Source organism: Phoca vitulina, unplaced genomic scaffold, assembly GCF_004348235.1.
Source record: "Phoca vitulina isolate PV1807 unplaced genomic scaffold, GSC_HSeal_1.0 scaffold1, whole genome shotgun sequence".
NCBI classification, from domain to species: domain Eukaryota; kingdom Metazoa; phylum Chordata; class Mammalia; order Carnivora; family Phocidae; genus Phoca; species Phoca vitulina.
This window is the reverse complement of record NW_022589704.1, coordinates 108,054,738-108,076,227: the sequence shown is the minus strand read 5'-3', so window position 1 is coordinate 108,076,227 and position 21,490 is coordinate 108,054,738. Positions and strand designations below refer to the sequence as shown.

Genomic DNA, 21,490 nt, shown 5'->3' with positions numbered 1-21,490 from the left:
ACTTATTTGTATCTTTGCTTTTTTTCATCAGTGTCTTACAGTTTTTAGTGTACAGGTCTTTTGCCTCCTTGGTTATATTTATTCCTAAGAAATATTCTTTTTGGTACAATTGTAAATGGGGTTGTTCTCTTAATTTCTCTTTCTGATAGCTCACTATAGTACATAGAAATGCAACAGATTTTTATATATTGATTTTGTATTCTGCAAATTTACAGATTCATTGATTAGTTCTAACAGTTTTCTGGTGGAGTCTTTAGGGTTTTCTATATATATCAGGTCACCTGCATATAGTGACAGTTTTACTTCTTCCTTTCCCAAATTGGGTGCCTTTTATTTCTTTTTCTTACTTAATTCTGTGACTAGGACTTCCAGTATTATACAGAATGGAAGTGGGGAGAATGGACATCCTTGTCTTTTTCCTGATCTTAGAGGAAAAGCTCTCAGATTTTTATCACTGAGTGACATCGGCTGTGGGTTTGCCATATATGGCCTTTATTATGTTGAAGTACATTTTCTCTATATCCACTTTGATGAGATGGATGTTGAATTTTGTCAAATGTTTTTTTTGCATCTCTTGAGATGATCATATGATTTTGATCCTTCATTTTGCTAATGTGGTGTATCACATTGACTGATTTGCAGATGTTGAACTATCCTTACATCCCTGGAAAAAATCCCACTTGATCACTGTATATGATCCTTTTAATGTATTATTGACTTTGGCTTGCTAATATTTTGTTGAAGATTTCTGCATCTATGTTCATGAGGGATACTGGCTGGTAATTTTCTTCTTTAGTGTTGTCCTTGTCTGGTTTTAGTACCAGGCTAATGCTGACCTCATAAAACGAATTTGGAAGTGTTTTCTCCTTTTCTAGTTTTTGGAAGAGTTTGAGAAAGATTGGTATTGATTCTTCTTTAAATGTTTGGTAGAATTCACTGGTGAAGGCATCTAGTCCTGAACTTTTCTTTATTGGGAGGCTTTTGATTATTGATTCAATCTTCTTACCAGTAGTTGTTATGTTCAGACTTTCTATTTCTTCATGATTTAGTCTTTGTAAGTTGTATGTTTTTAGGAATTTATCCATTTCTTGTAGATTGTCCAATTTGGTGGCGTCTAATAGTTCACAGTAGTCTCTTATCCTTTGTATTTCTTTGGTAACCTTTGTAACATCTCTTCTTTCATTTCTATTTTTATTTATTTGAGTCCTCTCTTTTTCTTTGGCAGTCTAGCTAAGTATTTGTTGAATTTATCTTTTCAAAGAAATAGTTCTTAGTTTCATTGATCTTTTCTATTGTCTTTTTAGTCTCTATTTCATTTATTTCCTCTCTGATAACATATTGCCTTTCTTCTACTAACTTTGGGCTTTGTTCTTTTTCTAGTTTTTAAGGTGTAAAGTTAGGTTGGTTGAGATCTTTCTTGTTTGTTGAAGTAGGCATTTATCACTATGAACTTCCCTCTTAGAACTGCTTTTGCTACATTCCATAAGTTTGGTATGTTGTCTTTCCATTTTCATTTGAGTCAAGGTATTTTTTTTTCTTTCTCTTTTGATTTCTTCTTTGACCCCTTGGTTGTTCAGAAGCATATTGTTTAATATCCACATTTTTGTGAATTTTCCAGAGTTCTTTTTGTAATTGATTTCTAGTCTCATACCATTGTGGTCAAAAAAGATGCTTAATATGATTTCAATCTTCTTAAATTTATTAAGACTTGTTTTGCGTCCTAACATATGATCTATCCTGCACTTGAGCACTTGAGAAGACTGTGTATTCTGTTGCATTTGGATAGAATGTTTTATATGTCTGTTAAATCCACCTGGTCTAACATTTCATTTAAGGCCAATGTTTTCTTATTGATATTCTATTTGGAGGATCTATCACATTGATGAAAGTGGGGTATTAAAGTTCCCTACTATTATTGCATTATTTCTCTCTTTATGTTTGTTAATGTTTGCTTTATATATTTAGGTGCTCTGATGTTGGTGAATAAATATTTACAGATGTGAATCTGTAAGTTGTTCCTCTTGTTGGATTGACCCCTTTATTTTTATGTAATGACATTTTTTGTCTCATTAGTTTTTGTCTTTTTTTTTTTTTTTAAAGATTATTTATTTATTTATTTGACAGAGAGAGAGATAGCAAGAGCAGGAACACAAGCAGGGGGAGTGGGAGAGGGAGAGGGAGAAGCAGGCTTCTAGTGGAGCAGGGAGCCCGATGTGGGGCTCGATCCCAGGACCCTGCGATCATGACCTGAGCCGAAGGCAGACACTTAATGACTGAGCTACCCAAGCACCCCTCATTAGTTTTTGTCTTAAAGTCTATTTGTCTGATATAAGTGTAGCTGCCTCATCTTTCTTTTGGTTTCCATTTGTATAGAATATATTTTTCCATCTCTTCATTTTTAGTCTGTGTGTGTGTATCCTTAAAGCTGACATGGATTTCTTGTAGGCAGCATGTAGATGGATCTTGTTTTTTTTTATTCCATTCAGTCACTCTATATCTTTTTATTGGAAAATTTAGTTCATTTATATTCAAAGCAGTTATTGAAAGTTATGTACTTATTTCCATTTTGTTAATTGTTTTCTGACTGTTTTGTAATTCCTTTGTTCCTTTCTTCTTCTGCTGCTCTTTTCTTTTGTAATTTGATGATTTTCTGTAGTGGTATGTTAGAGTCTTTTCTCTTTATTTTTTGTGTATCTACTGTAGGTTTTGTGGGTATCATAAGGCTTACATAAAACAAGTTATATTTGTAACAACCTATTTTAAGTTGATAACAACTTAAAGTTGAATGCATTCTAAAGCTCTACATTTTTACTCACCCACCTACCACATTTTATGTTTGGGGGGGAGGCCACAATTTATATCTTTTTTTTTATCTTGTGTGTCAATTAAATAATTATTGAAGTTGTATTTTTACTGCTTCTGTCTTTTAACCTTTATACTAGCATGATAAGTGATTAGTTCTCCACTTTTACAACATTATTCTAAATTTTACCATATATTTACCTTTAGCAGTGAGATTTTTACATTCATACGTTTTCCTAATGTTTCACTAATTAGTGCCCTTTTGTTTCAGGTTAAAGAAGTCCCTTTCACTTCAAAAATGTCCCTGTAAGTCTGCTTTAATGGTGATGAATTCCTTTAGCATTTGCATATCTGGAAAACTCTTTATCTCTCCTTTAATTCTAAGGACAGCTTTGCCAGATAGAGTATTCTTAGTTGGCAATTTTTAACTTTCAACACTTTGAATATATCATGCCATTCCTTTCTGGCCTGCAAAGTTTCTGGTGAAAAATCGGCTGATAGCTTTTTGGGGGCTCCCTTATACTTAACAAGTTGTTTTTCTCTTGTTGCTTTTAAGATTCTGTCATTAACTTTCAACACTTTAATTGTAATATATTTTGGTGTGGGTCTCTTTGGGTTTATTTTTTTTCACACCTCTAGGCTTCCTAGATCTGGATGTCTGTTTCCTTTCCCGGGCTGGGAAAGTTTTTAGCTATTATTTTTTCACATATGTTTTCTGACTCAATTGCTCTCTTCTTCTAGGACACCTATAATGCAAATGTTGATCCACTTGATGTTGTTCCATAGGTCCCTTAAGCTATCTTTGCTCTTTTTCATTCTTTTTTCTTTTTCCTGTTCTGATTATATGAGTTCCTTACCCCATCTTTGATTTCACTGGTCCTTTCTTCTGCATCATCTAGTATACAGTTGAGCCCCTGTAGGCTATTTTTCAGGTCAGTTATTGTATTCTTTAGCTCTGTGACTTCTGTTTGGTACTTTAAAAAATTTTTCTGTCTCTTCTTCCATTTTTTGCCCCCAAGTTCAGTAAGCATCTTTATGAACATTATTTTGAATTCTATCAGATGAGTCACTTATCTCCATTTCATTAATCTACTTTTCTGAGGTTTTATCTTGTTCTTTTTTTGGAACATATTCCTGTGTTTCTTCATTTTACTCCACTCTTTGTTGTTTTTTATGCATTAAATATAAGAGCAACCTCTCCCAGCTTTGAAGGGGTGGCTTGGTGTGGGAGATAAATCTTATCATTTAACCCTGCCCTAGATCTTAGTTGTCTCTCAAACCCCTGTAATTTTCTAAGCAGCCTATTTTATTTTTTAGTGTGTCCCAGTAGTTGAGGGTGTGCCAAGACTGTCAATGTCCCAAAGGGAAGGATCTCAGTCAGCACCTAGATTCAGGTTGTTGGAAACCAGACCCTCGAGCAGCAACTTTTAAAGTATGCAAATATACCTTTTTCAGGGGGATGGACATTTCTATCTGCTTCCTTTGTGCTGAGCCCTGGGGTGATAGCCAGTTAAAAGCTGTTTTTTTTTTTTCTTTTTCTTTTCTTCTTCTTCTTTTTTTTTTTTTTTTGCTACTCTCCCACTGAACCCATGAGCACAAGCCCCATTGGCCACCAGAGCCAGGCTACCAAGGGATATATCCTCTGGGTAGCAGACACAAAAGCCAGGGCACCAGACTTGTACACACTTTCCTTTCTCAAAGACATGTACAACCCAGGGCTGAGCAGAGGGAGAACATGAAGATGGCATGCGCTGGCTTCCTTTGTCTCTGGAGAGGATTGCAATCAGCCCCTAGAAATGTGTTTAATTAGAAGCCTGCCCTCAGGCCACAGCTATAAAAATAAGCAATTAGGCCTCTCACAGGTACCAACAACCCAGAATGAGCCAGAGGGAGAGCAAAAAGGTGGTACCCACCAGCCTCCATCCCTAGAGAGCACCTCAGTAGTTCCTAGATATGTGCCAAACCAGAAGCCTGCTTTTACGCTGAAGCTTTGAGACGAGTAAATGGGCCTCTTTCACAGAAAGACTGGGGGTATATTTCAGTCTGCTGTCTCTGAGCTGTGCCCTGGGGGAGGTAACTAGCGAAGAACTGTCTCCCACTTTGTTACAGTCCTGTAGGACCTGTGAGCATAAGGCCCATTGGCCATCAGAGCCACATGATCTAGAGGTGTCCTCTGGGTAGCAGCTGCAAAAATCAAGGTGCCAGATGAGGGTACAAGCTCCTTTCAGGGAGATACTGGTGAGCTGGAGCAAGGCAGAAGGAAAGTGCAAAGATGGTGCCCATTGGCCTCTGTCTTTGGAGAGTATTTCAGCAGACCCCCAGGCATGTGTTTAATTAGACATCTGCCCCTCAGGCCAGTGCTTTAAGATAAGCAAACAATCCTCTTTCACAGAAAGTTTGGGCACTTTTCATTCAGCTGCCTTTGTGTTGGGCTCTGGGGTAGATGAATTTGTGCATGGGAGCCTTTTTAGGAACTGTTTCTCAGTTTGCTATAGCCTTATGGGTCTTATGGACACAAGCCCCATTGGCTTTCAAAGGTAGATGTTTTGGGGGCTCATCTCTCAGGTGTAGGTCTTAAAAGTTGGGATGCCTGGTGTGGAGTTCAGACTCTTTACTCCTCAGGGAGAAGTTCAGGGCTTTGCATTCCCTCCCAGTTGTGGGTTGCAGCACCAGGGGTGGGGTTTATGGCAAGACTGTGTCTCAGCGTCTCCTACCCACTTCGATGTGAATTTTTTTCTTATTTGGCTGATGTGTAGGAGTCACTCAGCTAGCTTTTGGTCTGTTTGTGTGTGTGTGTGTGTGTGTGTGTGTGTGTGTTTATTTTTCCCCCCCAGAGGAAATTGTTCCATATGTAGCTGTAGATTCAATGCATATATGGGTAGGAGTGAGTTCAACATCCTTCTCCATTGCTGTCTTGAACTGGAACCTCAGATAGGCTCTCTTCATTCTTATCTTTTTAATCTGCACTTCCCACTTTTACCCTTGCTAGAAGTAATCTTTTCAGTGCACCAGTTTTAGTTTTTGTTTCTCATCTCCAGTTCACCATTTCCCTTTCTGTCATTACACTGATTTCTGCTCCTTTGTCTTTATAGTTCCTTCCTTCTTGTTCCTTTGGGTTTGTGTTACTTTTTACAGCTTCTTAAGTAGAATTCTTGTGTCACTTGCTGTATATATTAGTTTGCTACTGTAACAAAGTACCACAAACTGGGCAGCCTAAACACATAAATGTATTGTCTCACAGTTCTAGGGGTTAGAAGTGGCTTGATGACAATCTTTGGAGTTCCTTGGCCTGTAGGCACATCACCCCAATATCTGACTTTATGTTCACCTAGCATTCTCCCTGTGTGTTCACATTGTTTTCGCTCTTGGTGTGTCTATATTCAAATTTCCCCCTTTTTAGGAACACCAGTCATATTAGGGGTCCGTCCTACTCCTGTATTGCCTCACCTTAGGTAATTACATCTGCAATAACCCTATTTCCAAATAAGGTTACCCTCTGAGGTTCTGGGGAATTAAGATTTCAACAATTGAATTCCGGTGAGGGGTGGCACAGTTCAACCTTTTGCTGATGGTTAATTTTATGTGTCAAGTTAGCAGGACTATAGTGCCCAGATATTTAGTAAACATTATTCTGAATGTTTTCTTTGAAGAGCCCTTTTAGGGGCACCTGGGTGGCTCAGTTGGTTAAGTGTCTGCCCCTGGCTCAGGTCATGATCCCAGGGTCCTGGGATCGAGCTCCACATCGGGCTCCCTGTTCAGCAGGGAGTCTGCTTTTCCCTCTGCCTGCCTCTCCCCCTGCTTGTGCTCTCTCTGTCAAATAAATAAATAAAATCTTTGAAGAGCACTTTTAGATGAGAATAATGTTTAAATTGGTAGACTGAGTAAAGCAGATTACCCTCCATAATGTGGGTCAGCCTCATTCAATCAGCTGAAGGCCTTAATAGGACAAAGACTGACCTCCCCTGTGCAAGAAGGAATTCTGCCAGCAGATGATCTTTGGACTAGAACTGCAATTCTCCCCTGAGTCTCCATCCTGGCAGTCTATCCCATCGGATTTTGGACTGGCCAGGCCTTCATAATCACACAAGTCAATTTGTTAAAATCAATTAGTCAATCAATCTCTCTCTCTCCATCTCTCTCTGTCTTTCTCTCTTTCTCCATCTCTCTCTCTCTCCTGTCTCTCTCTCCCTTCCTCTCTCTCCTCTCTCTTGGGCTATGAAGGATATATATAATATATATTATAATATTATATATTATATAATTATATATGTGTATTATATATAATATGTATTATAATTATTATATATATATCCTTGCTGTTAACTTTTGTTTCTTGATAAGTATGTTTAAAGATATAATTTCCCTCTATGCCTTGCTTTAGCTGTGTCTCACAATTTGACGTTTGTCTTACTATTTCTTAATTTTTCTTACGATTTTTTACTAATATGTTACTTTGAAAACATAAGAGATTTTAAAACATTTTTTTGTTAATTTATATTTGCATTGCCTTTTGGCTAGAGGATATGTTCTGGATCATATTGAGCCCTTGGAATTTATTCAGGTTTCCTTCATAGCCCAGTATATTTTTATAAATGTTCCTAGTATGCTAAAAAAGAATCACTCAAGCTTACTAATTTTATTGTCCAGATATTCTATTTGCTACTTATTTTTTAGATCTGTTTGATTTATTGGTTTCTGAGAGAGTTTTTAAAATCTGCAATATAATTGTTTATTTCTCCTTGCACTTCTGTCAATTGTTAGTTTATATATTTTGAGGTTATATTTTTAGAGGCACATATGATGATTACATGATTGATTCTTTCATCAGTATTTAATATCCATCTTTGTTGTTTATGATTTCCATTTTATCCATTATTAAAATCACTGTCTTAGCTTTCTTTTCATTCCAGATGATGTGGAATTTCTAGTATTATTTATTTTCAATATTTCAGTGTTTTTGTTTTTAGGTTGTGTGTAAATAATATATGGCCAGATTAATTTTTTAATTCTGAGAGTTCTCCCTTTTCTTTTTTAAAAATTTTATTTAGTGATTCATCACTTACATACAACACCCAGTGCTCATCATAACAAGTGCCCTCCTTAATACCCATCACCCATTTAGCCCAGCCACTACCCACCTCCCTCCACCAACCCTCAATTTATTCTTTATCTTTAAGGGTCTCTTATGGTTTGCTTCCCTCTCTCTCTCTCTCTCTCTCTCTTTTCCTTCCCACATGTTCATCTGCTTTGTTTCTTAAGTTCCACATATGACTGAAATCATATGGTGTTGTCTTTCTCTGACTGACTTATTTCACTTAGCATAATACACTCTAGCTCCATCCATGTCATTGCAAATGGCAAGATTTCATTCTTTTGATGGCCAAGTAATATTCCATTTTATTCCATTCCATTCTATGTTTTTATATATATATAAACCACATCTTCTTTATCCATTTGTCATCAATTGATGGACAGTTGGGCTCTTTCCATAGTTTGGCTATTGTTGATAATACTTCTATAAATATTAGAGTGCATGTACCCCTTCAAATCTGTATTCTTGTATCCTTTGGGTAAATACCTAATAGTGCAATTGCTGGATCTCAGGGTTGTTCTAGTTTTAGCTTTTTGAGGAACTTTCATACTGTTTTCTAGAGTGGCTGTACCAGTTTGTATTCCTGCCAACAATGTAAGAGGGTTCCTCTTTCTCTACATCCTCGCCAACATCTGTTGTTTCCTGTGTTGTTAACTTTAGCCATTCTGACAGGTGTGAGGTGGTACCTCATTGTGGCTTTGATTTGTATTGCTCTGATGATAAGTGATAATGAGCATTTTTTCATGTGTCTGTTGACCATTTGTATGTCTTCTTTGGAAAAATGTCTATTCATGTCTTCTGCCCATTTTTAAACTGGATTATTTGTTTTTTGGGGAGTTGAGTTTGATAAATTCTTTATAGATTTTGGCTACTAACCTTTTATCAGATATGTCATTTGCAAATATCTTCTCCCATAGGCCCAGTATAGTTGGTTGATTGTTTCCTTCACTGTACAGTTTAGTTTAGTTGATTGTTTCCTTCACTGTGCAGAAGCTTTTTATCTTGATGAAGTCCCAATAGTTCATTTTTGCTTTTGTTTCCCTTGCCTCCAGTGACATGTCTAGTAAGAAGCTGCTATGGCTGAGGTCAAAGAGGTTGTTGCCTGTGTTCTCCTCTAGGATTTTGATGGCTTCCTATCTCATATTTAGGTCCTTCATTCATTTTGAATTTATTTTTGTATATGGTGTAATAAAGTGGTCCAGTTTCATTCTTCTGCATGTTGCTGACCAGTTTTCCCAACACCATTTGTGGAAGAGACTGTCTTTTTTCCATTGAATATTCTTTCCTGCTTTGTCCAATATTAGTTGACCATGTAGTTGTGGGTCCATTTCTGGGTTTTCTATTCTGTTCCCTTGATCTATGTGTCTGTTTTTGTGCCAGTACCATACCGTCTTGATAACTACAACTTTGTAATAAAGCTTTAAATCCAGAATTGTGATGCCTCCAGCTTTGCTTTTCTTTTCAGGATTGCTTTGGCTATTCAGGGTCTTTCGTGGTTCCATACAAATTTTAGGATTATGTGTTCTAGCTCTGTGAAAAATGTTGGTAGTATTTTGACAGGGATTGCACTAAATGTGTAGATTGCTTTGGGGAGTATAGACATTTTAACAATGTTTCTTCTTCCAATCCATGTGCTTTTCCATTTCTTTGTGCCCTCTTCAATTTCTTTCATAAGTGTTCTCTAGTTTTCAGAGTTCAGATATTTTACATCTTTGGTTAAGTTTATTCCTAGGTATCTTCTGGTTCTTGGTGTAATGGTAAATGGGACCGATTCCTTGATTTCTCTTTCTACTGCTTCATTTTTAGTGAATACAAATGCAACAGATTTCTGTGCATTGGTTTTATATCCTGTGACTTTGCTGAATTCACTTATTAGTTATAGCAATTTTTTGGTGGAGTTTGTTGGGTTTCTACATGGAGTAACATGTTGTCTGTAAATAGTGGAAGTTTGACTTCTTCCTTGTTGACTTGGATGCCTTTTGTTTCTTTTTGTTGTCTGCTGAGGCTAAGACTTCCAGTACTGTGTTAAAAAGTAATGGTGAAAGTGGCCCTCAGCTTTTCCCCATTGAGGATGATATTAGTTGTGGGTCTTTCATATATGGCCTGTATGATGTTGAGGTATGTTCCATCTATCCCTACTTTGTTGAAGGTTTTTATCAAGAATAGCTACTGTATATTGTCAAATGATGTTTCTGCATCTATTGAGAGGATCATATAGTTCTTATCCTTTCTTTGAGTAATGTGGTATATCACATTGATTGATTTGTGAATATTGAACCACACCTGCAGCCAGGAATAAGTCCCACTTGATCGTGGTGAATAATTCTTTTAATGTACTGTTGGATTCGATTTGCTAGTATCTTGTTGAGAATTTTTGCACCCATGTTCATCAGGAACATTGGCCTGTAATTCTCCTTTTCAGTGGGGTCTTTGTCTGATTTTGGAATCAAGGTAATGCTGGCCTTGTAGAAGGAGATTGGAAGTTTTCCGTCCATTTCTTTCTTTCTTCTTCCTTTTTTTTAGAACAGTTCAAGAAGAGTAGGTAGTAATTCTTTGAATGTTTGGTGGAATTCCCCTGGGAAGCCATCTGGCCCTGGACTTTTGTTTTTTTGGGAGTTTTTTGATTACTGATTCAATTTCTTTGCTGGTTTTGGGTCTGTTCAAATGTTTTATATCTTCCTGTTTCAGATTTGGTAGTTTGCATGTTTCTAGGAATTTGTCCATTTCTTCCAGATTGCTCAGTTTATTGGCTGTAATTTTTCATAATATTCTCTTGTAATTGTTTGTATTTTTGTGGTGTTGGTTGTGATCTGTCTCTTTCATTTGTGATTTTATTTATTTGGATCCCTTCTCTTTTCTTTTTTATAAGTCTGGCTAGGGGTTTATCAATTTTATTAATTCTTTCAAAGAACCAACTCCTGGTTTTGTTGATCTGTTCTGGTTTTGTTTGTTTGTTTATATATCATTTATTTCTGCTCTAATCTTAATTATTTCCCCTCTTCTGCTGGCTTTAGGCTTTATTTGCTGTTCCTTTTCCAGCTCCTTTAGGTGTATAGGTTGTATATTTGAGACTTTTCTTGCTTCTTGAGTTAGGCCTATATTGCAGTATACTTCCCTCTTAGGACCGTCCTTGCTGCATCCCAAAGGTTTTGGACTGTCATATTTTCATTTTCATCTGCTTCAATACATTTTTAAAAAATTTCTTCTTTAACTTGCTGGTTGATTATTTGACAGAGAGAGACACAGTGAAAGAGGGAACACAAGCAGGGGGAGTGGGAGAGGGAGAAACAGGCTTCCCGTGGAGCAGGGAGCCCGATGCGGGACTCAATCCCAGGACCCTGGGATCATGACCTGAGCCAAAGGTAGACGCCTAATGACTGAGCCACCCAGGCGCTCCAACCCATTCATTCTTTAGTAGGATTTTCTTTAACTTCCATGTATTTGCGGTCTTTCCAAATTTTTTCTTGTGGTTGACTTCAAGTTTCATAATGCTGTGGTTGAAAATATGCATGGTATGATCTAAATCTTTTTGTATTGTTGAAGGCTGATTCGTGACCCAGTATGTGATCTATTCTGGAGAATGTTCCATGTGCACTTGAAAAGAATGTTTATTCTGCTGCTTTAGGATGAAATGTTCTGAATATATCTGGTCCATGTGACTTCTCTCTTTTAATTGGTAAGTTTAACCTAATTATATTTATTATTATTTCCATCTTATTCCATAGTTTCCATTAACTATACTTGCTTCTTGTCTCATTTTATAGTTTATGTCCATTTTGATTTACTTTTTGTATAAGGTGTGAGACTTAGATTGGGTTTCATTTTTTGGCCTACAGATGCCCAACGGTACCAGCTTCATGGGTTGAAAATCTCTCCTTCCTCCATTGAATTGCTTTTGCAGCTTTGTAAAAAATCAGATGGCCATAGTTGTGTGTTTAATTTATATCTAAGTACTTCATTTTCTTGAGGGTGGTTGGAAGTGGTATTGTGTTTTTAATTTTGATTTGCACATGTTCATTGTTATATAGGAATGAAATGTATATTTCATTTATTTTTATTTATTTTTATTTATTTTTATTCTCCTTCTTTGTTTTCTGTTGGACAGATCAAGTTTTCTTGTGTGTGTTTAAAAGATGTATCTTTGTTCTTGTTTTGTTTGCCTTTAGGACCATTTCCAGAGACTTTAAATATTTGTTTTTATAATTTTCACTTGTTTCACTAGGGAGCAGGTCAGTAGATCTCCTCATGCTGTCATACCAGAGTTTTCTCACCCATGCTAGTTAACTGTCTTTACAGGAAGCTCACCTGGTGCAAAGACATCCAGCATGCTGTCACTCTCTCAATCCATTATGTCCCACTGCAAGTGTCAGGGACACTGGCACAATGCACTAATGGGGAGGTGGTTCCAACCCTGGACCTGACTTCTTCCCAGTTCCTAGCTGTCCCATCTATGCTTTTCCTGGGTCTGTTAGGAGATGAATTTGGCAGGCCCCTTCTCAGGCACACCTCTTCTCTTGTGGTTGCACATAGATAACTCCATGGGTCCTGGTAGCTCTCTGGTCTGTAATTAGCAGCTGTGGTTCTGACAAGCTGGGTATAATCCCAAGTCAGGGCCTCCTTCACTATTAACTCACTTGTGCTATCCTTTCTGAGATTGCTGGTCTTCATTCTCATTGGTCCTGACGCTTGGAACTAGCACCTATCCAAGCAGAAATGGCCCTTAAAGACCATCTGGTCTAGTGGCTTTTAACCCCAGTCACACTTTTAAATGACCTAGGGAGTTTTTAAAATACCAGTGTCTGGGTCCCCTACTCTAAAACAGTTAAACCAGAGTCTCTGAGGGTGCAACTGGAGGTAGATGTTTGTGAAAGTTCCCCAGGGGGTTCAAATGTATAGATAGGATTGAGAACCACTGCTTTCATTTAATCCCTTTATTTTACTGATGCCCAGAGAAGAGAATGACTTGGCCAAGGCCACACAGAGTTAGATGACTTGTATGACTTTCAGCTAATTGTCTCGGCTTGTCTCACCTCTATCCCTTTTTATCAGGTATATCCTTACTTCTTTCTCTGTCTCATCCAGTTGTGCCTAGAAGGCTGGGTCAAGACAGAACTTCTTGCTTACTGCTGTTCACGATTGTGTGACATTGTCCTTAAACAGCTTCCCCAACTACACTGTGAGCTCATGCTGAGCTGAACCAACACCTTCTTGGTCTCTGGCTACTTCCTCCACTGGACTGATAATGGCCTCTATACCCAGCAGGTGTTCAACACAGCTGCCCTCCAAGAACAGACAGGGGCACAGTGGTTTGGGAGTCAGACCTAGACTTGGAATCCTGGTTCTACCATGTAAACACTCCTGAACTTCAGTTCCCTCCTCTGTAATATGAGCTCAAAACCTCTCCCTTCATTGTTGGGTTTGCCGTAAAGCTCTGGCCTCCATACCTCTGTTTCGTGTGGGCTCCTTCCAAGACCCTGGGAGGAGCTCTCACAGTTTTATAGGCACATTTTTTTTTTTTTTAAAGATTTTATTTATTTATTTGAGAGAGAGAGAATGAGAGAGACAGCACATGAGAGGGGGGAGAGTCAGAGGGAGAAGCAGACTCCCTGCCGAGCAGGGAGCCCGATGTGGGACTCGATCCAGGGACTCCAGGATCATGACCTGAGCTGAAGGCAGTCGCTCAACCAACTGAGCCACCCAGGCGCCCCTATAGGCACATTTTTTATTCTTTTTCATATAGAGAGCCCCCTCCAAATGTTATTGGCCTCAGACTTCACCAAACTTGGACCTACTCTTCCCCACCCCACAGAGTTGTTTCAGAAGTTAAATAAGATTGTGTTCATAAAGTGTGAGAAATGCAGTAGATGCTCCACAAACGTTACTTCCCTCCAGAACAGCGCAGAAAAGGGACACAAAGACAGACAGAACTGTAGCTGGTGTGCATGTTACATGTCCCCTTTAATGTCTCAAATATTGCCATTCAGTAATCCAGCCCCCATTCCACGAGTGGCCTCTGGGGTTCGGACACAAGCCTGAGGGATGCTAAGGTACCTGGTTCTCGGGGGAGGCCTCCTCAGCTCTAATGTGGCCGTGGATCCAGTCAAGGTAGCGGCTGACTTTAGTGTATATGCCGTAATTGTGGAGGCGCCCGCAGCCCTCGCCCCAGCTCACCAGGCCCACCAGGAACCAGGTGCCACGGAAGGATGCAACCATAGGCCCCCCACTGTCACCCTCACAGGCATCCCGTGAGTCCCCAAGGATGCCCGCGCACAGCATGTTCTCAGAGATCATGTTGTGCATGGCCTGGATGCACTCATTGTGCGGGGCCACGGGGATATTGATGAAGTTGAGGACGAAGGTACGGTTTCTTTTGGTCTCGCTGCGATAGCCCCAGCCGGTCACCACGGTCTCCTGGCCCACCTGGGTGAGTTCGCGCTCTGCAAGGCCACTGTCTGGGAGGCAGATGGGCACAATGGTCTGTGAGAGGATAGCGGGCTGGGCCAGGCGGAGCAGCGCGATGTCATTGTCCGTGGTGCTTTTGCTGTAGTTGGGGTGCACGAGGATCTCCTTGATGTCCACATCCATCTCCCACTTCTCCCAGCGCCGCAGGTCATACTCCCCTGTGGGGCAGAGGAGCGGTTAGAGTGCTTTGGGGCCAGTGGGTCCACACCGGGAGTGGTCGCTGTGTCTCCCAGGCACTGTCACGAGTGCCATAAGTCTGTGCCTCAGATCCCTGCCAGTGGTAACGGCTGTGGTGTCAGGCCTAAGGGGGCCGAATGCTGGTTGGAATTTGGTACTCACTCCCAGACGGAGCAGCGAGGCCTGGCAAGTAAGCAGCAGTGGGCAGTCAGCAGGGAAGCCCAGGACACACACCAGAGCCCCAAAGGGAACGTGGAGCAACTGCAGTGGAGAGACACAACTCTCGTCTAGCAGTGCTGGCCCGAGAGCAAGGTAGTGACAAGCCACGATGGGGTCAGGGCAAGAGCAGCAAGACCCAGGGAGGACCCACAGGCTCTGCCAGGGAAGATCTGGATCACACACAGGAGACAAGATCCTCTCCAGCAAGGCTGATGGCTGCTGCAGGGGCAGGGGCAGTGACGGGGGCGGGGGGGGGGGGGGGAGTTGGAAATCCTAAACCGAGTGCCACGGGAGGCCACTGGCCATTGCCCGTGCTGGAGGTAATCGTAGGGAATATGAATTTGCTCATTCTCAAGACATCTTCTCCTTCTTTTCTGCCTACACAATGGGGAGAGCCCCCTCCAGAACTTGGTAGAGTGGGGCCCAGGTTTGTGGCCCTGGACTGCTCAGCTCTGTTCTCGTCAGTCTGTGCGAAGCATGGCCCTGAGGCCAGGCCATGTAGAAAGAAGCCTTGGGAGTCTCCTCACCAAGGGTGCTGGAGGTCCACACACACAGCCGGCTATGTGAGTGGGACCCCCTCACTTTGCAAACACATGTCTGTAAGCGCCTGGGCACCAGATGTGAAGAGAATCCCCTACCTGCCAAACACCAGGGGCCACTGTGTCTAAAATTTCACCCTAAGAGTGGCTGGAGGGAGCACATAGGCCTCTTCTCCCCAGACACCCTCCATGGGACCTTAAGCAGCCTCTTGCTCAAGCACCCCAAAGACGAGGGTCCCCAAACCTGGCTAGCCTGTCTGGTGCCACCCCTCCCGGAGGCCTCTGGCGGCCCCCTCCTGCCCGCTCCAGCACGCACCAAGCCTGACGATGAGCTTCTTTGAGTCCTCCATGCAGTGGGCCGCTGTCAGCACCCAGGAGGTGTGGATGAGCACTGCCCCGCAGGCCAGCTTCTTCTTTGAGTCCAGCAGGATCACCTGGAATGGGAGTGGGCAGTGACGTCACAAGCCTACCTGTGACAACTCCAAGTCAGGGCCTGCGGCTCTCGGCACAGCCCCACATGGTTCTCAAGCCTGAGGCACTGGCTGCGTAGCTAGGTCTTTCCTGGGTTCCCCGGTCACACAGGCGTGGACTTACAGTCCTTGGCTGGCACTTTCTATTTTTGTGTGTCTTACAGAGTTGGATGGTTGGAGGGCATCTCCTTGCCTTTGCCCATGCTGTTGCTATAGTCATCCTTAGCAGCACCCAGAGAGTTCTGCTCACCCTTGGGGCTCAGGCTGGGACTCAAGTCCTCTGAGAAGCCTTTGAAGCCTGCAGGCTGCGTTGAGTATCCCCCTCAGGGTTCCATAAGCCCCTATCCCACTGGCCATCCTGGCTTTGGTCCCATTGAGCGGCTTGTTTATGGGCCTGACCCTCCCAGGATCTATGAGCTCCCCAAGGCCTGCCAATCCCCTGCTTATTGATTTCCGTACCCCCCCACCCACCTAGTGCCTGGGACCAAATAAAAGTGTTAGTTCCCATGGTGAGTCTGGAGAGGTACCTCAGGGTCAACCCTCCCTCCCAGCTCTCTCCCAAGCAAAACACCTCTCCCATTGGCAAGGCCTCTGCCTAGAATGCCACCAGCAGTGCATTATCTTTCCAGCTCTTTGTTAAAACTATGACTCACCTTCCTGCACATCTGCCCCATGCCCCTGACCACTACTCTGCCGTCAGGTACCCCCAGCTTTCCCTGAAACTGCTTCACCATTAGCACAGCCCCCTGCCCCAAGTGAAGGCAGCATTTCCTCTCTCCATCTGTGCATCCTGACCAGGAACTCCCCGCAGGGGCTCAGTGATTCCTGACCCAACTGCTGAACAGCTGCTTCTCCTCTCACCTGCCAGGGGCTCTCTCCCCATTTGGTCTCCTTCCCATTGACGAGCCTTGGATCTATTTGGTCAGTTTGGTTTGTGTCACGTTTCAAGTGCTTGCGCTTCTTCTCCAGTCGCTTCCCTGGCTTCCCACAAGGGAACTTCACTGAAGATAGGGGGAAGCAAGTGAGTTCCTGCCAGGCACTACTCCCCAAGACTGCCCTCCCATCTTTGTCTACTTCCTGCCTGCAGGCCAGTTTGCTCCATTGTAGGGGTAAAGGGATAGGAGATGCTGAGGCACCCAATTCCAGTAACCTGCCAATCCCCTTGGGTTAGTGAGTCAGTCAACAAACAGTGCCACCTAATGGTAAGAGCCACACCAAGCAGCATCACTACCTATCTGTGTGTCCTTGGACAGATTAAACTTCTCAGAGTTCAGTATACCCAGGGCTGCTGGGAGTAATCCCTGAGGTACATAAGTAAAGTCTCATGCTGGGATGCCACCAAGCTCTTAACACAGGTAAGAAATTATGGGGAGGAAGTGGTGGGCATTCCTGGAGAGCCCCCAAAGTAGCTCTGAGCATGGTCGTGAGGTCCTCTGCCAAGAGGAGAGAGCACAGGACAGAGAACTGAGGGCTGGGAGGGCTTCCAGCATCTGCTCATGATGGACCATGCATGCGAGGTTGAGAGCTTTAGACTTGTTGTAGGAGCAGTGGGCAACCATCAGCAGGGCAATTGCATAGCGGCAGAGAATAGAGGCAGACAACAGCAACAAAACTCCAGAAGCTGGACATGGTAACTGACTTGGCTGACTGAGAAAGTGAAAACCTCAGCCAGTAATAGGGGATTCCAGCAGCAGACTGCTTTTGTTACAGAACCCCCCAGAAGCCTCAGTGCTTCTGAAGGACACAGTGTAGGTTGGGACTACAGACAGGAATGTTGAGTTTGGAAGCGAAACTGCTAGAGCCCTAGACCTCTATCCCTGGCGCCCAGTGGCCTGACGCTCCTCTCTAAGCCCTGCAAAAGACCACAGGTGTCTTCTCTGCACAGGGTGAGCCAGAGACTGTGATCTGGGGCTCCAGCCACATGCAAGGCTGACCAGAGGGAGTCACACAGGTATCTGCAGACTGGGCAGACGCCAGCTCCTCTTCCCTACTCTGCTCCAGGGGGCTGGAAGGCAGGCTGTGCCCACTCTAACATGAGCCTGGAGGATTCCTCTCAGGACACGGCCTAGAGACCTGAGGAGCTGGGCAGTAGGGGTTCTGCCAGTGACCTGGGCTTTCCAAGGGCCTCTCAGGAAAGCCCCCAGGCCAGCTGGTCCACAGGCATTTCCTTGTAAGTTCCTGTGAATCTCTATTTCAAAATAAAAAGTTAGACATTTCTTCCCAGTAAAAGGGTTGGAATATAACATTGTGGAAGGTTCCCTGAAAGACGAACATGAAGTCAAAGCGATGGAAAACAGAAGTGATAATAAACCTAGAGGGGCAGTCCCGAGGAAAGAGATATGAGTAACAGGAGGTCCAGGAGGCGACAATAGAGACAGCAGGGGGAGGATATCAAAGAAATAACTAAGGAAACGTGCCTGAGGCAGTAGATAGGAATTTCCACATGAAAAGGGTCCATCAAGGGCCTTGTACAACGAATAACAAAAGACCCACACTGAGGAGCAACCTGCTGAAATTCATGATAAGAGTTGTAAAATTCTCACTTCCTAGGACATATACAAAGTTGATAAAAATTAAAAGGTATAAGAAAAAGGCAGACTCATGGTTCCTGTCTCTCCTCAGAGAAGCCAGAGGTAAAAGAGGAAATGGGATGCCAGGCTAGACAAGGTGTCTTCAGAAAATAAAGCCATCCAAGGTAGATGGAGGAAGATGCTGGAGGCCTGACCCCCTACACCCGCTCAGAGTTTGGGAGATGAGCTACCCGGCGGCCCGCCTCCTCGCCCCCTCTCTGGGAGCCTCCCGGTACCGCCCCCACCCCTGGGATGGTTGGGCAGGGGGCTCACCTGTGGGCTCGCACTGCAGGTGGTCGTCCCCCAGCCTGTAGCCCGGCGCGCAGCTGCAGCGGCGCCGGCCCTCCCCTTCCAGGCAGTGGTGCGCGCAGCCGCCGTTGTCCACCGAGCAGTTGAAGTAGCTCACCTCTGGGCGGACCGGGGACGAGGCGCGGGGAGCGCACGGTGGCGCGGCGCGTCCCGGCCCCCGGCCCGCCCCGCGCCCCGGGCCCCCGGCCCGCCCCCCGGCCCCCTCCGCGGCCGGCCCTCTCACCGTGCCGGCAGAAGCGACCCTCCCAGCCCAGGCCGCAGTAGCAGCGGAAGGCGCTGATGCCGTCGATGCACGTGCCGTGCCCGCAGCACGGGCTGTCGCACGGGTGCTCCGGGGGTAGGGCCGCACACTGGTCCCCGTCTGCGACATGGGAGGAGGGGCGTCACTGGTGCCGCCAGCCCCCTCCCCGTCCCTGCAGCGGCCCAAAGAACCCGAGGGTGTTAGGGGCACCGCAGCCCGGGATCTAGAGCGCACTCACCGATGTACTTGGACCAGTAGGTCAGCTGTGGAGAAAAGGGACAGGGTCAGAGGCCATCCTCCCATGTATAAGTATATGGGGAGCCCAGGGGCGCCTCCTGAGTCTGGGGAGGGAAGGGCTTCTGGACAAAGAGGGGTCTACCCCTGCTTGTTGCCAGCCGCTGGGGCAACTGCACTCTGAGCAGGCCTACAGTCCTCCTTGCCCCCTGCTGCCCATCTCCACCCCACATCCCAGGCACCTCCCGCCCCCCCCCCAATGCGGCTGGAAGCTTGCTCTCTGGACGGTCTGTGACCACAACAGCCTTTACACTGGAAGGGACCCAAATCTCCCACCCAGCTGCTCTGCCTCCTTCCAGCCTCCATCACTCCTTTAGGCTTCTCTGGACCTCTCATGGATGTGATCTTTCCCTGAGCCATGTTCTCAAAGTGGAGACCTTGTTGGTTAGAAGTTGATTGCTGATTTAGAAGGTCTGCTTGTCCAGCTGAGGCCCTGCTGCTGCTGCTGGTCTGGGACCATCCAGCCTGATGGTCCCTTTAGCAGTGGCCCTGCCCTGCTGGGCCTGGGAGAACTTAGGGTAAGGTGCTCAGACTGTGGCTGCAGAAAGTCCTTTGGGCATCTGTTTTTTTTTTTTTTTTTTAAGATTTTATTTATTTGACAGAGAGAGACACAGCGAGAGAGGGAACACAAGCAGGGGGAGGGGCAGAGGGAGAAGCAGGCTTCCCGCTGAGCAGGGATGGGCATCTGTTGAGGAGCGCATTTGGGAAAAGAGGCAGTGGGGATCTAGGCAAGGAGGTAGCCGCTGAAAAGGCAGACCAGAGTTCCCCCCTTAGCCTTGGAAGGAAGGGCATCCCTATAGACAGCTTAGAAGGGGACCCCAGGTAACAGCACAACTTCTGGTCCTAGTAGCTCAAGTAAGCCCTTGGGGATGGAGTGGGTCCGAGCCTTGTATCGGATAGCCACCTCCTTTCCCAGTCCATCCTTCCACCTCAGCGCTGCCACCACGGGGCCCTGGGAGCCAGAGAGGACATGAACTCTTCCCTCTGATTCCCTGAGCAATCAGATTTTGCCTCTCGAGAATTTGAACTGAGGCACAGAGGGAGTGTATATAGATAGACATCAGGGAGTCTTGGGTCACACAGCCCCTGACCAGCAGGTGCTTGGCTGGAAGCAGAGAGGGTGGCATTTTGGTCACAGAGAACAGGGGGACGCAGCAGTGGCCAGTTGTGGGCAGAGGACAGGCTGAACTTCCTCCAGTGGGGTTGTTGGGAATCCCAGCTTCCCCAAACTCCCTATTCCTGGAGCTAATTGCAGAGTTCTGTTCCTTGCAGTCACATGTGCCCTGACCAAGACCGTAGGGCCAGCGTCCTCTTCATTCCACTCGCACCCCCCCGCCCCCCCGAGCGAGCTGGATGGAGAAGGGGCTGGTGCCCACTGCCTCCCCGGACCCCTAAGAGGGCCTTAGCAGTGGGGCCCCAGCTTGCTCCTCCAGACCCCTGCTGGCCACCAGCCTGCCCCTGAGGCTCGTCCTCTGCACCCAGCCAGATGGCCTTACTGTGTCATCCACATTTTGGAAAATCTCCTGGGCCTCCTCGAAGTCACAGATCTCCTCTATGCACTCCCGCTCCAGGCTGCCTGCCCGGATCTCCTCTAGGAAGGAGTTGGCACGCTTGTGGATCCGCAGAACCTGGTGGGCCCTCTTGCTGCTGGAGAACACTGAGTCTGGTTGGGGGGGAGGGGAAGCTCATTGGGGGGAGGGGCCTGGGGTGGGGGCCACTCTGTGGTGAGTCCCAGGAGATATTTTTGTCTTGGGCCCTCAGGCCTTAAGGCTCCCCTGCTCCTCTGCTCTCTTCCTCCACACACAGCAGATGGCCAGCCTTGGAAGACAGGAGACTTGGCCATTCAGAGTACATGCGCTGGACAGACAGCCCTCCCTTTGGACCCAGCCTGACCTCTGTGTGACCTTGAGCCAGTGCCTTTGCCTCTCTAAACTTCAGTTTCTTCGCGCAACCCTGAGGATGAGATAATGGTGCCAAGCCGCGCAGTGTCTGACCTAGGAATGAGCACCCAGGGACGCGTGTTGGCTGGATGTTGGGGTTATTACCAGGCCTGCAAGGTTCACTCTGTCTCGTTGTTCTCGAGTCCCCCTGTACAACCCTATCTTGCCGCTGTCCTGCCTCCCTCCACTCCCCTCCTTGGCCTCCCCCGAGTGGAGCATTTCCCCTGCCTTCCCCTCTGGCGGGCAGACCAGGAGGACGGCAGCCCTGTCTCAAAGCTCAAGAAGCTCAGGAAGGGGCTCAAATGCTATAGCAGCAGCTGGTGCGCCTCAAGGAGCCTCGGGGCAGGGCCTGCTGGAAGGTACTGGCAGCTCCTT

The 21,490-nt window shown here is 45.0% G+C and overlaps 1 protein-coding gene across 2 annotated transcripts in view; it reads right to left on the bottom strand.

The window, feature by feature from the left end:
- Positions 1-13,832: 13,832 nt before the first annotated feature.
- Positions 13,833-21,490, bottom strand: part of PROC (protein C, inactivator of coagulation factors Va and VIIIa) — a 10,049-nt gene continuing 2,391 nt past the window's right edge. Inside the window, exons 3-9 of one of the 2 annotated variants that reach the window (XM_032427198.1) lie at positions 20,672-20,838; positions 19,120-19,144; positions 18,864-19,001; positions 18,605-18,739; positions 16,623-16,762; positions 15,608-15,725; positions 13,833-14,514 (exon numbers count right to left, since the gene is read on the bottom strand). In XM_032427198.1, the coding sequence (XP_032283089.1) occupies positions 13,937-14,514; positions 15,608-15,725; positions 16,623-16,762; positions 18,605-18,739; positions 18,864-19,001; positions 19,120-19,144; positions 20,672-20,838 (1,301 nt within the window). In that variant the 3' untranslated portion in view covers positions 13,833-13,936. Of the gene's footprint in view, positions 14,515-15,607; positions 15,726-16,622; positions 16,763-18,604; positions 18,740-18,848; positions 19,054-19,091; positions 19,145-20,671; positions 20,839-21,490 lie in introns of both variants that reach the window. The other variant, XM_032427279.1, reaches the window with a different exon arrangement.